The 14666-nt window shown below is 33.9% G+C and overlaps 1 protein-coding gene across 1 annotated transcript in view; it reads left to right on the top strand.

The window, feature by feature from the left end:
• The window catches only part of LOC121370711 (protein O-mannosyl-transferase TMTC3-like), a 29003-nt gene extending 14781 nt beyond the window's left edge, over positions 1–14222 (top strand). Inside the window, exons 10-21 of the mRNA XM_041496124.1 lie at positions 1648–1731; positions 2129–2266; positions 3796–3920; positions 5061–5164; positions 6478–6560; positions 7184–7256; positions 7860–7946; positions 9799–9872; positions 10317–10437; positions 11549–11653; positions 13136–13219; positions 13543–14222. Coding sequence (XP_041352058.1) covers positions 1648–1731; positions 2129–2266; positions 3796–3920; positions 5061–5164; positions 6478–6560; positions 7184–7256; positions 7860–7946; positions 9799–9872; positions 10317–10437; positions 11549–11653; positions 13136–13219; positions 13543–13818 — 1354 coding nt within the window. The 3' untranslated portion in view covers positions 13819–14222. The remainder of the gene's footprint in view (positions 1–1647; positions 1732–2128; positions 2267–3795; positions 3921–5060; positions 5165–6477; positions 6561–7183; positions 7257–7859; positions 7947–9798; positions 9873–10316; positions 10438–11548; positions 11654–13135; positions 13220–13542) is intronic.
• The last annotated feature ends 444 nt before the right edge of the window (positions 14223–14666 follow it).

The raw sequence follows: 14666 nt of genomic DNA, 5'->3' as shown, positions 1-14666 counted from the left end.
GGCTTGTTTTTGTTGTAGTGTAACAAAGGCTTGTTTTGTTGTAGTGTAACAAAGGCTTGTTTTTGTTGTAGTGTAACAAAGGCTTGTTTTGTGTTAGTGTAACAAAGGCTTGTTTTGTTTTAGTGTAACAAAGGCTTGTTTTTGTTGTAGTGTAACAAAGGCTTGTTTTGTTTTAGTGTAACAAAGGCTTGTTTTGTTTTAGTGTAACAAAGGCTTGTTTTGTTTTAGTGTAACAAAGGCTTGTTTTGTTGTAGTGTAACAAAGGCTTGTTTTTGTTGTAGTGTAACAAAGGCTTGTTTTTGGTTTAGTGTAACAATGGCTTGTTTTGTTTTAGTGTAACAAAGGCTTGTTTTGTGTTAGTGTAACAAAGGCTTGTTTTGTGTTAGTGTAACAAAGGCTTGTTTTGTTTTAGTGTAACAAAGGCTTGTTTTGTTGTAGTGTAACAAAGGCTTGTTTTGTGTTAGTGTAACAAAGGCTTGTTTTGTTGTAGTGTAACAAAGGCTTGTTTTTGTTGTAGTGTAACAAAGGCTTGTTTTGTTTTAGTGTAACAAAGGCTTGTTTTGTGTTAGTGTAACAAAGGCTTGTTTTGTTGTAGTGTAACAAAGGCTTGTTTTTGTTGTAGTGTAACAAAGGCTTGTTTTTGTTGTAGTGTAACAAAGGCTTGTTTTTGTTGTAGTGTAACAAAGGCTTGTTTTGTGTTAGTGTAACAAAGGCTTGTTTTGTTTTAGTGTAACAAAGGCTTGTTTTTGTTGTAGTGTAACAAAGGCTTGTTTTGTTTTAGTGTAACAAAGGCTTGTTTTGTTTTAGTGTAACAAAGGCTTGTTTTGTTTTAGTGTAACAAAGGCTTGTTTTGTTTTAGTGTAACAAAGGCTTGTTTTGTGTTAGTGTAACAAAGGCTTGTTTTGTTGTAGTGTAACAAAGGCTTGTTTTTGTTGTAGTGTAACAAAGGCTTGTTTTTGGTTTAGTGTAACAATGGCTTGTTTTGTTTTAGTGTAACAAAGGCTTGTTTTGTGTTAGTGTAACAAAGGCTTGTTTTGTGTTAGTGTAACAAAGGCTTGTTTTGTTTTAGTGTAACAAAGGCTTGTTTTGTTTTAGTGTAACAAAGGCTTGTTTTGTGTTAGTGTAACAAAGGCTTGTTTTGTTGTAGTGTAACAAAGGCTTGTTTTTGTTGTAGTGTAACAAAGGCTTGTTTTGTTGTAGTGTAACAAAGGCTTGTTTTTGGTTTAGTGTAACAATGGCTTGTTTTGTTTTAGTGTAACAAAGGCTTGTTTTGTTGTAGTGTAACAAAGGCTTGTTTTTGTTGTAGTGTAACAAAGGCTTGTTTTGTTGTAGTGTAACAAAGGCTTGTTTTTGGTTTAGTGTAACAATGGCTTGTTTTGTTTTAGTGTAACAAAGGCTTGTTTTGTGTTAGTGTAACAAAGGCTTGTTTTGTTTTAGTGTAACAAAGGCTTGTTTTTGTTTTAGTGTAACAATGGCTTGTTTTGTTTTAGTGTAACAAAGGCTTGTTTTGTTTTAGTGTAACAAAGGCTTGTTTTGTTTTAGTGTAACAAAGGCTTGTTTTGTGTTAGTGTAACAAAGGCTTGTTTTGTTTTAGTGTAACAAAGGCTTGTTTTGTTTTAGTGTAACAAAGGCTTGTTTTTGTTGCAGGAACATGAAAGTGGTGTTACATGTGCTGATGGCACTGCTGTTGTTGAGTCATGGAACAAAAACTATTGTGAGAAACATCGACTGGTGAGTATTCTCTCCTGACAGAATCAAAGATCTTTGAGTGCAGGTGGTGGTTCCACTTGAAATGTGGTAGTCCTTTTATACAGTTTAAAAACAGGTTTCATTTATCAACAAACAAGATTTCCTAAGTGACCAACATGTTGTGTTAGTGGAAGGTTTTGACATTTAACCACCAAGCATTGGAGTAAAACAACACAATTTCTAAATGTAAAACTGTTTCAGTACTAACATACTAATCTGATCTCATTTATTGAGTGACCAGCATGTTAAGTTAGTGGAAGGTTTTGACATTTAACAATCAAACATTGGAGCAGAAGAACATAATAGTACAACTGTTTCGGTATTAAAATTAATGCCAATAATCTGATCTTAGTTCTATGCCTCTGTGCCTTCATTTCAGGAAGTCTGAATATTCATTGTTCCGGGCAGCTTTAAAAGTGAACCAGCGAAATGCCAAACTGTTCAACAACGTGGGCCATGCCCTGGAGAAAGAAAACCGATACCAGGATGCACTGGAATACTTTAAGAAGGCTGTTAGGTTGGCAGTGTTGTATTTTTTTTAATGATTGAAACTGGGTAAGAAATGATTAATCATTTATCACAAAAAATGTATGGAATATTCTTGTTGCTGATGTTCAGTTTTAGAACTTTCAATCTGTCTAGCTCCTTAAAATTATAGGGCGAGATTTACAAAGCTTGGGTGTTTTGGGTCAGAAACATGTGTAACTACATATATTTTTGTTGATTAAACACCTGTTTTGAGCATTCAGTGTGTCCACATCTCCTTTATTTCAAAGAATCTCCTGTATTTCATGATTCTGCTAGATCTTCTTTATTTCCTCCTGAAAAAAAGGAGATTGTCTGCATATTTATTGGCTTATTTCCTCACAATTGAGTGTGTAATTGTATTTCAAGTGACCTTTATACGTTCAAATTGAGCTCCTGCAATAACACACTGGTTTATACGGGTGTATTGTCTATTTTCTCATTCATGTCTATATTATAAGTGTATAGCTCTTCATCTATGGTTTAATAAGATAGGTCTCCACCAGTCCTTTCAATAAGTTGTGTAAATATTAAGTAGTCACATAGGAAAATAAGATAATTATCATTATATACTATGTTGTAATTCACTTGCTGGTGTATATTGGATACATTGTCTGGTTCTTTGATAAAAGGGAAAAATATAATGTACTGTGTATCATATAGGTGTTAATGAAGTACATGTAGGTGAGGGTGGAATGGCTATGGGGGGAGGGGTAAAGGAGGAGGCCATTCATTAAAATAAAACAGCTATTAAATATGTTATAATTTAATACAATATCTTATTAAAATCTTATAGATTGTGGACAGATTTCTTTAGGGCAAACCTTGAAATGTTGACTCTAGATGCTGTCAGAATGGATCTCAGGCCTACGGCTTTATCTCCTTTATTTTCATTTCAAGTCTGTGGACACATTGGAATTACAGGCTTTGTAAATTCGGCCCGTAATGTTTTGAATGCAGTTTGTAGAGTTATGTACAGACCACACAGCGATATCTCAAGATTTAAACATTATTTTGTCTACATCCGTCTGTCTGTCCGTCCATCCCACATATAGGTTTCTGTATGAGTTTTTTCACAATGCCTTGAGATGCTGAACTATAATATTTGTATATGGCTCTTGGACTTAAGGAGATATGAAAATTTGTTTCCAGGACTTTGTTTTGGGTTGGGGTTTTTTGCAATGCCTGAAGATATTGAGATGAAATTTTGTATACTGTTACAAATCAAGTTTAACTGTTCACGACAATTTACACATTTTCCCCATTGTTATTGCCCGGAAACGTACTATAGGTAATCCAAAATTTGTATTGCTTTAGCAGTACTCTTAGAATGCTTATTTGAATAGTTATAAAATTTAATTTGTTGAGCGGTCTACTTTTATTATTCCATCAGTGTGTACCCTGATGACAGGTACCCACTAGAATGTTGGTACAATGTACAACATATTGAATATGATTGATGTCATTACCATAAGTTATTTGAATTCTTGTTTTAATTATGTTTGGGTTTTTTTTATCCAGTGTCCAGCCTGATGACATTGGGGCCCACCAGAATGTTGGTAGAACGTACAAGACACTGAACATGACTGCCGAAGCTGTGAAAGCTTACCAGAGTGCTCTTGATTTATTCCCACCCATCATACCAGGTAAAAGTCATACACTGGACTTTAATCATCCAAATCTAAGTATACATACTCTCACATGTATACTTTCCTGGTAATTTTGAATATTCGTTTTGGAGGATCAAATAACTGGCATGTTGTAATAGCATCAATGCAAAGAATTTTGTTTTGTAATGTTTTTATTTAATAACGCACTCAACACATTTTATTTATGGTTAATATGGCGTCAGACAGATATAGAGAGAGGAAACCTGCCGTTGCCATTTCATGGGCTACTCTTTTCGATTAGCAGCAAGCTATCTTTTATATGGACCATCCCACAGACAGAATAGTACATACCACGGCCTTCGTTACACCAGTTGTGGAGCACTGGATGGAATGAGAAAAGCCCAATGGGCCACCGACGGGTATTGATTCTAAAACAACCTCGCATCAAGCGAGCTCTTTACAACTGGTCTACATCTCACCCCTAATGAAAAGAAAGTCATAACAATTGATAATTTGGTGTTTGGTTCAAAGGGGCAGTCTTCACAAACTAATAGAGAGACATTTTGGAAATTTTGAATTTGTATTAAATTTTACATAAAAACTTAACATTGCAAATTAAAAAATATATCTTTTCCTAGAATTTTGATTGGATAGTTCTGAAACTTACTATAAATATTCTCAGGGGCGGTCTTCACAGCCTAGTAGAGAGCTGTTTTAGAAGTTTAGAATTTTTATTATTTTTTATTTAATTAAAAATTTAGAAGTCTATCTTCTCCTATAGTTTTGATTGGATAGTTCTGAAACTTGGTACTATGATTCTCTTTGGGGGGTCTTCAGAAAGTAATAGAGAGATATTTTGATCTTTACAAATTAATGAATTATCTGCTTCAGACAAAATTGAAAATTAAATATTTCTTGGTTTAATTCATGATGAGTAGATGGACTTTAAAGTAGATGGTACAAGTTATTGTTATTAGTTCCCAACCGGAGAGGACTATAGGTTTCATCTGTCTGTCTATACCACATATAATTTTTGGATGTTTTTGGACATTTATTGCTTTAGCAGTACTCTAAGAGTGCTTGTTTATCTAGGCATCAGTTGTAAACAGTTTAGTATTACTGCAGTTCAGATCTTGAAATTGAATTTGAATAAACAGCTATTCATTTGTGTTACAGGAAAGAGTTACACGACTCGCATTGCTCCAAGTCATCTGAATGTGTATCTCAACCTGGCCAGTCTGATAGGCAAGGACCCAAATAGGCTGGAAGAAGCAGACGATGTAAGTGAAAACTGTTTTCGCCATTGTTGTTTCAGGTGTTTTTAAGGATCATCTGGGGGTTTTTCCAACAAAAAATCATCTGCTAATTGTGTGAATTGGCGAAGTCATTCTCACATAAGGTTGTGGATGATTTTTTTTTGTCTAGATGAAAGTAAAAGAAATAACAGACAATATTTATAATTACATTTGAAACATACTTACTAATAATAACACTAAAAGTTCATATTTTATTTTGAATTATGTTTTGATTTTTAAACAATAACACTCATTAAGACAAAGTACCAATATAAAGTGACATCATCAGATACAACGTTCCCTGACTATGTTTTTTTTTACGTTCATCCATAAATGAACAAACTCATGTTGCTACGGCTAGACCAGTGAGATGACGTTACAATGTATTGAATATAATGGCAATTTAATTATTTTATGTTGAAGCAGCATAGTGGTAGAGCACTAGCATCAAGTGCAGTGGGCTGTAGGGTTTATCTCCCTTGGACTTGAATAAAAAAAAATTCCCTTGTATTTTCTCGTCAATTTATATTTTACCTACTTGTGATAGTTGTATTTTTTGCACAGCTCTTTACACAGTGTTTTAAGTTTAATATTTATTTATTTATTTACTTATTTATGTTCAACATTATCTGTAAGGTAGTGATTCAGGGCCCCATCCCTGACACTATCGACATTTCTGGGAAAATAAAACAAAAATAAAAATAATTTTATTTTTATTTTTTTATTTTAAATTTTTGAATTGTTATTTGTATGTGTACTTACATATGTTTGACACCCAATAGCCGATATATTTTTTGTGCTGGGGTGTCCTTAAACATTCAACTGGTTTATCAAAGGCCGTGGTCTGTGCTATCCTGTCTGTGGGATGATGCATATAAAAGATCCATTGCGACTAATGGAAAAATGTAGTGGGTTTCCTTTCTAAAGACTATAGTCAAAATTACCAAATGTTTGACATTCAGTAGCCAATGATTAATAAATGTGTTTACGGAAAAGTTAGAGCATTCATTCATTCACTGGGTTTTTTTCCCCTGTCCCAACCAGTAACCTGTGACTGTTACATTAAAGACTAGTATAGGGATAGGGAAATTTATATAAAATATCTCTTGCTGCTTTTTCATAACAGCAGACTCTATGATGGTAGTTTAAGTCTCTTGTTTTAGTTTTTGGGTTTGTTGTAATCATGTTAGATACAAATAGCCATAATTTAAAAGGTGCTGAGGTGTTGTTACACAACCAGTCGGATTTTCCTCTCCCTTTCTTTTGAAAATCATTGAATTTTTTTAATTTTATTATAGCTTCTGAAGACGGCCATTAGCATGAGATCTGACTACATACAAGGATATATCAACAGAGGAGACATTCTTGTAAAACTTGGCAGGTAAGACATGGGTTTAGAATTCTGTTTGAAAATATGTGGCTAAATTTGTGATTTTTCTGAGCCAAAAAAAGAAAAGAAAAAAAAAGGCTCATCAAATTGGTTAATTCTTGGATTTGATATTTATCTGAAATACATTCAGTTCAATTTTTAATTCGTAATTTATGAATGACTGATTGAACTTTGGGTTTAGTGGAGTAATTGCTTTCAATGTTAATTTGTAATCTTTTGTTTGTTTATAATAGTCAAAATTCTTATGATTATATTATTATTATTAATGTGAAATATTTTAAAATGCTGCTTTGTTTTTCTTTTCTTTTAGAAACGTCTTCTCTAAATTAATAAAACTTCTATGAATTTTATAGTTAAAAATATGTTGCAATTACTGTAGGTCCACTTTCATCTTTTTAGATAATGTTTTTTAAATACTTATGGGAAAATGCAACAGTTACTATTTTTGATTAACTATTTGGAAGTTTGGTACAGTTCATCGAGGGAAACGTGCACTCTTAATTTGAGTTCAGGTTAACTGTTTTTTCTAAACTGAGATCCCTATTCAGGATTAGCCCAATCATAGTGCTGAAGAGCTTAATACAAAATGTACCTGAATACTGTTATTTCTTCAGAATGGAAGAAGCCAAGCAGGTTTACAGACAGGGACTGCAGATTGAGCCTGACAATGCAGACATCCATTATAATGTGAGTTGGAACCACTATTTGTTGCACTCTTGGCTTATAAAATATTTGTATTTGTCAAATGTAGTGAAAGTCCTCAATACTGGCTTTTGCCTTTTGGCCAATTCCAGCACCACATATCTTGTATATATTGTTTTAACGCGAACTAGCAATATATTCTTACGTTCCTGGGAAGATGGTTTTTCAAGGGTCTCAAGACAATCAATCCTTGTAGCAAGCTTTTGTGAGCTGCGTGAATTTTCATTAAATAAAAATTGAGATAGTGATATATATTATGTATCATTTGATATAAGCAACAGTTAGCAGCACCAATCTAATGCCTAGATAACCAGACCAACTGACCAGTGAAAAGGGCACTTCACTATCTAGGGACGTGAGCTAGATTTTCCAGCACCTTTCTCCCATTTAATTGTACTAGAATGAGTTTCAGAATGTGTTTGTGATTACTGTTTGCTCAAATTAATTGTCACAACGTTGATTTAATTGTAAAATAAAGTGTACATGGCAGTGGTAAATAGACAGTCCACAGATAGTTACAAACAGCTTATTTTGATGTCTTTCTGTGTAGAATAATTGTGAGTGGTCTTATTTATCTTGTCCGTTCAGCTTGGTGTTGTTTGTTTGGAGATGAAAAACCCGGCCGAGGCCAGGATTCATTTAGAAGAAGCACTCAAGTATGATCCTGATCATTTTGTAAGTAATCGTTTTTATTGCATAGTGTAGATGACTTCTGATTTGTAATTCCATTTGAGATAATATTGCACTGCCCTATGGTTTTTTGGAACCCATAAATCATATGGCACTATTTCCAGTGTAACTTGGGGAATCTCTTAGCATTGACCAATAAGCGCAATCAGTTTGCTCAACAGAATTCCAAAATTGTAGCATCTTACAGATGACATGTTTTGTTTATGATGTCAGTGCAATTATACTTGTGCTTACTAAATTGCATAATGCCTGATTTCTTGTAAATAGGCCTAGTTTGTGTATTTAAGGGATATCTATGTTGTATTTGATCATTTGCAGATGTTCAGTCGCGAATTGAGTTTACCAGCGGAGCCTAGATGGTAAAACAGATATTTGTTACTGTAAAACCTGCGTGAATGTCTGCAAATGGTCAGATACAACAAAGTTATCCCTATTCTAATTCAATAAATGCATTTTTTTTTTTTTAAATCGTTTAAATAATCATTTTTCAGAATGAAGGCAATGTTAAGAAAACCTTTGTCACTACTATCATGTTTCAAGTTATCCGCCATATAAAATAATTATAGCACAAGCAGATTTTAAAAAATCTGTTTTTATGTGTAATACAACAGCTGCTTCTAATATCGTTTTTGTGTTTTATTGTTTTATACAATTATACCAACCATTATTACTGATTTTGCTTATTCCGAATACTCATCATGACAACTGGTGCTCAAAAACAAAGATTCACAATTCTGCATAGTTCCCATTACGTATTTTCACATTCCTGTTGGCGTCACACAATTGTTTATAAACAGCATTTACATCATAAAATTTAGAGTACGCATTTTGCTTTAGAAAAAGATTTAACGTTGATATTTTAAAAGTAAGTATGTCTAATTAAACAACGAGAAGTAGCGTATGAATATGTAAATAGCCATAATTATAGAATTATTTTTTAAATTAAATGATTTAAGTAATAAAACAATTATGGCACTGTGATGAAACCCATATGATGTTTTATGGAGTGCAAAAAAATAAATATCAACTTCAGCCTCTGGCCTCGGTCAGTATATAGAGGCTGTTTCGTGGGGGGGTTTTAATACAATTTTTATGTCAACAAGTGATGTGTGAAAACCATATTCTGAAACTTATTTCAGTTTTTTTGTAAATAAATATATATATATATATATATATATATATATATAGAGGTTATTACCAGAGTGTTTTTTGGTATCGTCAATATCATATATTAGGAATAAAAATTGTATTATGCTAGCCTCTGGCGAGCATAATACATTATTTTTATTCCTAATATATGATATTGATGATACCGAAATACACGAGGGTAATAATCTCTTTATCATATAAGTTCAAGCTTAATACAACGTGTTTTTGTAAACTATACACGCAACTTTAATTCCAGTCCGCCATTACTAGATATTCAAATGACGTAAGAATATGTGGCGCGGTGTATTTTTGAATGGAAATGATGTCAAACTCGAATGACGTAATTTTGGATGTCCTTACATCAAAATAAAGTTATGCCTAATGTTTTTTGTTTTCTGAACACTGGACAGCTTTCAGTGTCAAATTGCCATTGAAATATTTTTATTTGATGACTATGAATGCATACGTCAATCATGGAGTGTCACCCAAGTACATTTGCTTAAATGTCAATAAACCTAGTGCCGAGACCTCGACTAATTTACATCTAATTTGCAAAATTATCAAATTCTTAAAGTATGTGATCTGAAAATATCACATACTTTGATTGCACTGAAAATGTAAGATATTATATGATAAATATATATATATATTTTTTTTTCTTCCTAATTTTGGTTGTTTTTTCTCTCAGCAATCGTTGTTTAACTCAGCAATCTTACTTCAAGAGACTGGGGATCCCAAACACAGACCAGAAGCCTTGACAAGGTTTGTATAATCTGTGGTTGCATTCAATTCCATAGTGTCATACCCAAAAATGTCTTTCTGGCAGAAACACTGTGAGTCATTGGATTAATGGTATATCAAACAACATGGTAAGTGCTATCCTGTCTATGATAAAATGTATATAAAAGAATCCTTGCTACGAATTGGCAAGAATATTTTAGGTGACAGCTGCACACTTGTTCACTTTTTCACTAGGCACCAGTTCTAATTCTAGTAACTTACGGTATTTTTTAAATAGTTTCATAACTAATCTCATGGTTTTCAGCTAAAGTGATCCATAAATTAATCAATTTGGGAATATTCTATCTTCTTTGGAACTAAGGTTTGTAGAAAATCTCCAGTTGGCTATTATTATTTAGTATCTTTCAGTATGAGAGTGTTGTTTAGTAAAATGCTAGATTTTTTATTGACTCAATTTTTTTTCAGATTAAGACGATGTCTAAAGAAGGAAAAAAGTAACCCACAAGTTTACTTTAATATTGCAATGCTTAGTATGGATGACAACAATTTCGTAGAAGCAGAGGAAAACTTTAAGAAATCGATAGAGGTTAGTATGCTAATGATAGGAATACAGGATTTAACCACGGGTTAGCTGTTGGGATGTTTCAGTAAGTCTCTGGAATCATGGGCTGGGAGTGAAGTATGGTAGAGAGACAAGGCTAAGGATTCTTGAAAAGAGAAAACGTACTGAACTCCACTGAAAATGCCCCAGTCAGGGTCCAAAATTTCAAAGCTATCCTCAAGCAAGGAATCCATGTGTACATAGTAAGTAGTGCATGGAGTGTAAATCAATTGAAGCACAATGAGTGATGCGTAATACATTAATTCCCAAACTCCTCTGTGATCGTTCCAGTACACACTATGCACTACATACACATGGATTCCATGACATCATAGGCTATGACGTTACTATGGCATGTGCTATAGTGACATTATAGCCTACGGTGATTTTACAATTTCGTAACATTAAGATAGTTTCAAAAATCCCTAGCAAAGTTTCAGCTAGGTTTCAGTATCGGGATTGGGATATTTAATGTTCCAGCCAGTGCTTAATGACTGCTATACTACATGGTAGCAGTATGTGCTATCGGATAGTCCAACGTGTGGAAAAGTATATAAAGAGTCTCTTGTTGACAGTCGGAAGTAATGAAGTGTGTAAGGGTTTCGCTGTAAGGGTTTCGCAATCAATTTAAGTTCATACCTGTTTTCTGTCTTTGCAAAGAACAACAAATTGAAAGTTTGAACATTTATGTAACATCGCAGTTCATGAACCATAACCGTCCACTCGAAAACACATAGCTGTATGCATCAGTACACAAACAAAAGTACGCAACTGTTTGCAAGTAAAATACTCCAAAACGTGAAATACTTGAAATACGTGAAACATTGAAATACGTGAAAACATTGAGGGCCAACGCAGTTCCAAACTTAACGCAGATGAACATTCGACTTCCCCTAAGGGACGCAACTCGCATACGTTTACCGTATATAACCATACAGTTACAAAGTGGATCTTTACTTTTGGTGATCTGACTGAATTTTGTTGAATTTTTAAAACAAACTCACTGTAATAATGTAAGAAAAACTGTCAATGTATTACATATTTGTTTACTAAGACTAATATTTTTATGTAACTGTTGTTACGTTATTGATTTCAGCTGAACCCAACTTTTCGCAGCGCTCTGTTCAACTTGGCCCTGATGTTGGTGAATGACGCGAAGAGACCTGCTGATGCCATCCCCTACCTGAACAGTCTTCTCACGGTTTGTCCTAATCATTTGGTGCACTCTTTAACTCAACCCTTGTCATGGGGGTGGGATGTCACTTATTAATCCCCTACCGGAGGGGACAATAGGTTTCATCTCCATCATTCTGTCCATCTGTCTATTCGTCCTATTCCGGGTATTTTTTCCAGAATGCCTTGAGATCTTGAGCTGAAATGTTGTGTGTAGCTTTATCATATACTGTTACAGATCAAGTTTCAAGACAATTTACCCATTTTTGACAGAGCTTGTACTTAGGAGATATGAAAATGTGTTTTCCAGACTGGGTTTTTTTTTTTTTCAACGCCTCAAGATAAATGACCTGAAATTTTGTTTATAGTTTTATCATGTACTGTTACAGATCAAGTTCAATGTACCCTTTTTTTTTCTCCAGAGTTATGGCCCTTAAATTTATGAGATACAAAATTTTTGTTGGGCATGATAGGGAACATGGTATTGCTTTAGCAGTACTCTCAGAATGCTTGTTGGTAGAGTGTTTGGCTGAGGTGTCATATGTCATAAGATCAATCACCGTTTGGGGGCACATCAGATTTTTGTCCGTTGTATCCAATTCCACAATTCTGATATATATCAAAGAGTGTGGTATATGCTCTTCTATCAACGGGAAAGTACATGTAAAAGTTATTTTTTGCTAGTTAGTAGACCATGAGACAAAAGTAACCATTTTATTAGTCTTTTTCCTTACCATATAACAGTATTTTTGGATATTTTATATCAAAACATATACCACAGCTCTCTACTCTGTGACATGCTTTCTATATACTGTTATGTTATTCATGAATTAATTTACATTTTTTGATACCTGTTAACCATTAATTTCTTCATGCTGGGGTGGGACGTAGCCCAGTGGTAAAGCGCTCGCTTGATGCACGTTCAGTTTCAGTTCGATCCTCGTCAGTGTGCCATTTCTCACTCCAGCCAGTGCACGACAACTGGTACATTAAAGGCCGTGGTATGTGCTATCCTGTCTATGGGATGGTGCATATAAAAGATCCCTTGCTGCTAATCAAAAAGAGTAGACCATGAAGTGGCGACAGCAGATTTCCTCCCTCAATATCTGTGTGGTCCTTAACCGGTCCTTAACCATATGTCCGACGCCATATAACCGTAAATAAAATGTGTTGAGTGTGTCATTAAATAAAACATTTGCCTTCCTTCTTCATGCTGGGGTGTCATTATGCCTTCATGCATATGTAACATGATATATTAGCATTTGTTATAGCTTAAGTTACTGTAAACCTGATTAATACTATGACTCTTTTTTTTTTTGTGAATAAGCACCATAGTACATTTTCGCAAAGTGTAATTTTTGCAAACAACCGTTAATATCTGCGATTAAAAAAATTTTGAATATAAATATTGCAATTTGGGGTTGAATGCAACGCGTGCTTTTTTACCAGGTTTGCAGTTCATAAATGATAATGTGAATCGTATATGAGTACTGTGTTTGTTTGTTTGCAGCACCATCCCGACCACATTAAAGGCATGATTCTGATGGGGGATATCAATGTAAACCACCTCAAGGATTTAGATGCAGCTGAAAAGGTTGGTACATTGTTAGGTGTTAGGTTTGATATGACACATAATACTATAATAATTTTAGTTCAAATTAATTCAAGTTGGTGGAAAATACATTTTAGTATGATTATTTTCATGTTAATGTTAAAAGTAAAGAAAAAGAAGAAAATATTAGTAATGTTTTATCAATAAAATTAGACAATGTTATATTTTGAAGATAAAATCTTGTTCTTCAGAATTTCCATTTGCACGTCAATATTAAAAGTGGAAAAAAAAGAAGAAAATATCAGTAATGTTTTATCAATAAAATTTGACGCATTATATTCTGAAGATAAAATCTTGTTCTGCAGAATTTCCGGACTATAATTGAGTTGGATCCAAAGAACGTGCAGGCCAATCACAACCTGTGTGTTGTGTTTGTGGAGAAGGGTGACCTTTTGAGGGCGGAAAAGTGTCTAGTCGAAGTGATACAACTGGCACCCAACGAAGATTATATAAAACAACACCTCAACATAGTGCGGTCAAAAATACATCAAATCAAACAGCAGATACAAGCAAAGAGTAAACAGAAAAATGGTGGTAATGTGAAACAGTCGTCAGATGACCAGAAAAAGCCCAGAACATGATGGTTCCAGTTATATACTGGGAATGCATCAATTCTTCTGGATCAGGGTTTAAGCTGGATCAGGGTTTAAGCTGTCTCTCATCAAACCACCAATGTGAATTAATGTTGGAATTTGGAAAATATATTTCATCACTAATTCACCAAAAAGCTTATTCGAAAATCGTTTATCGTTTATAGATGTACTGTCAATTTTGCTGTTTGGCTAAATGAACTTGAATTTGGCGATTTTTTTTATAGCAAATTTGCCAAATTGCTAATATGTTATTATCCATCTGATTCGACATAATTGAGTTAATAATAATCATATGAAGCACACGTGTAATAACAAGTGTAATGATGTAATTTTGAGAAGCGACATCATAACATGACGTCGCTTCTCCAGTCCTAGCTCAGACTGCATTTGAATATGGCTGAAATGTTTTGAGTTGGGTCTTGTTATTCATAAAGAAAACAACAATAATAGTATGGATAATAAAGAAATTATTACACTCTCTAAGTCGTACTGATTTTACGAAACTCATGTCAGGATTCATGTATTACCCTCGCTCTCGCTCGGGCAATACAAAAAATCCTCATACTCGTTTCATAAAATCACACAAGTTCATATAATAATCTCCATATCTTCAGCCTAAACCCTGCAACCAAAAAGAATCGGTGCACAGTGATACAAAAAGAAAAAGTCACTTATAAACTAAAAATGGCTCTTTTCTTCTTTTTTTATTCTTGGAGGTAAACACCTTGCACCCCACTAGGTAGTCTTTGTATCACAAAATCAGGTCTGATTATAACCAATTTGAATTAAACTTCCACAGTATCGGTTTTGTTTTCGTACCAAACCAACTGTAAAAA

Source organism: Gigantopelta aegis, chromosome 4 (assembly GCF_016097555.1).
Source record: "Gigantopelta aegis isolate Gae_Host chromosome 4, Gae_host_genome, whole genome shotgun sequence".
Taxonomy (NCBI): Eukaryota; Metazoa; Mollusca; class Gastropoda; order Neomphalida; family Peltospiridae; genus Gigantopelta; species Gigantopelta aegis.
Note: the sequence above shows the minus strand (reverse complement) of the source record. Positions and strands in the feature narration are given on the sequence as shown.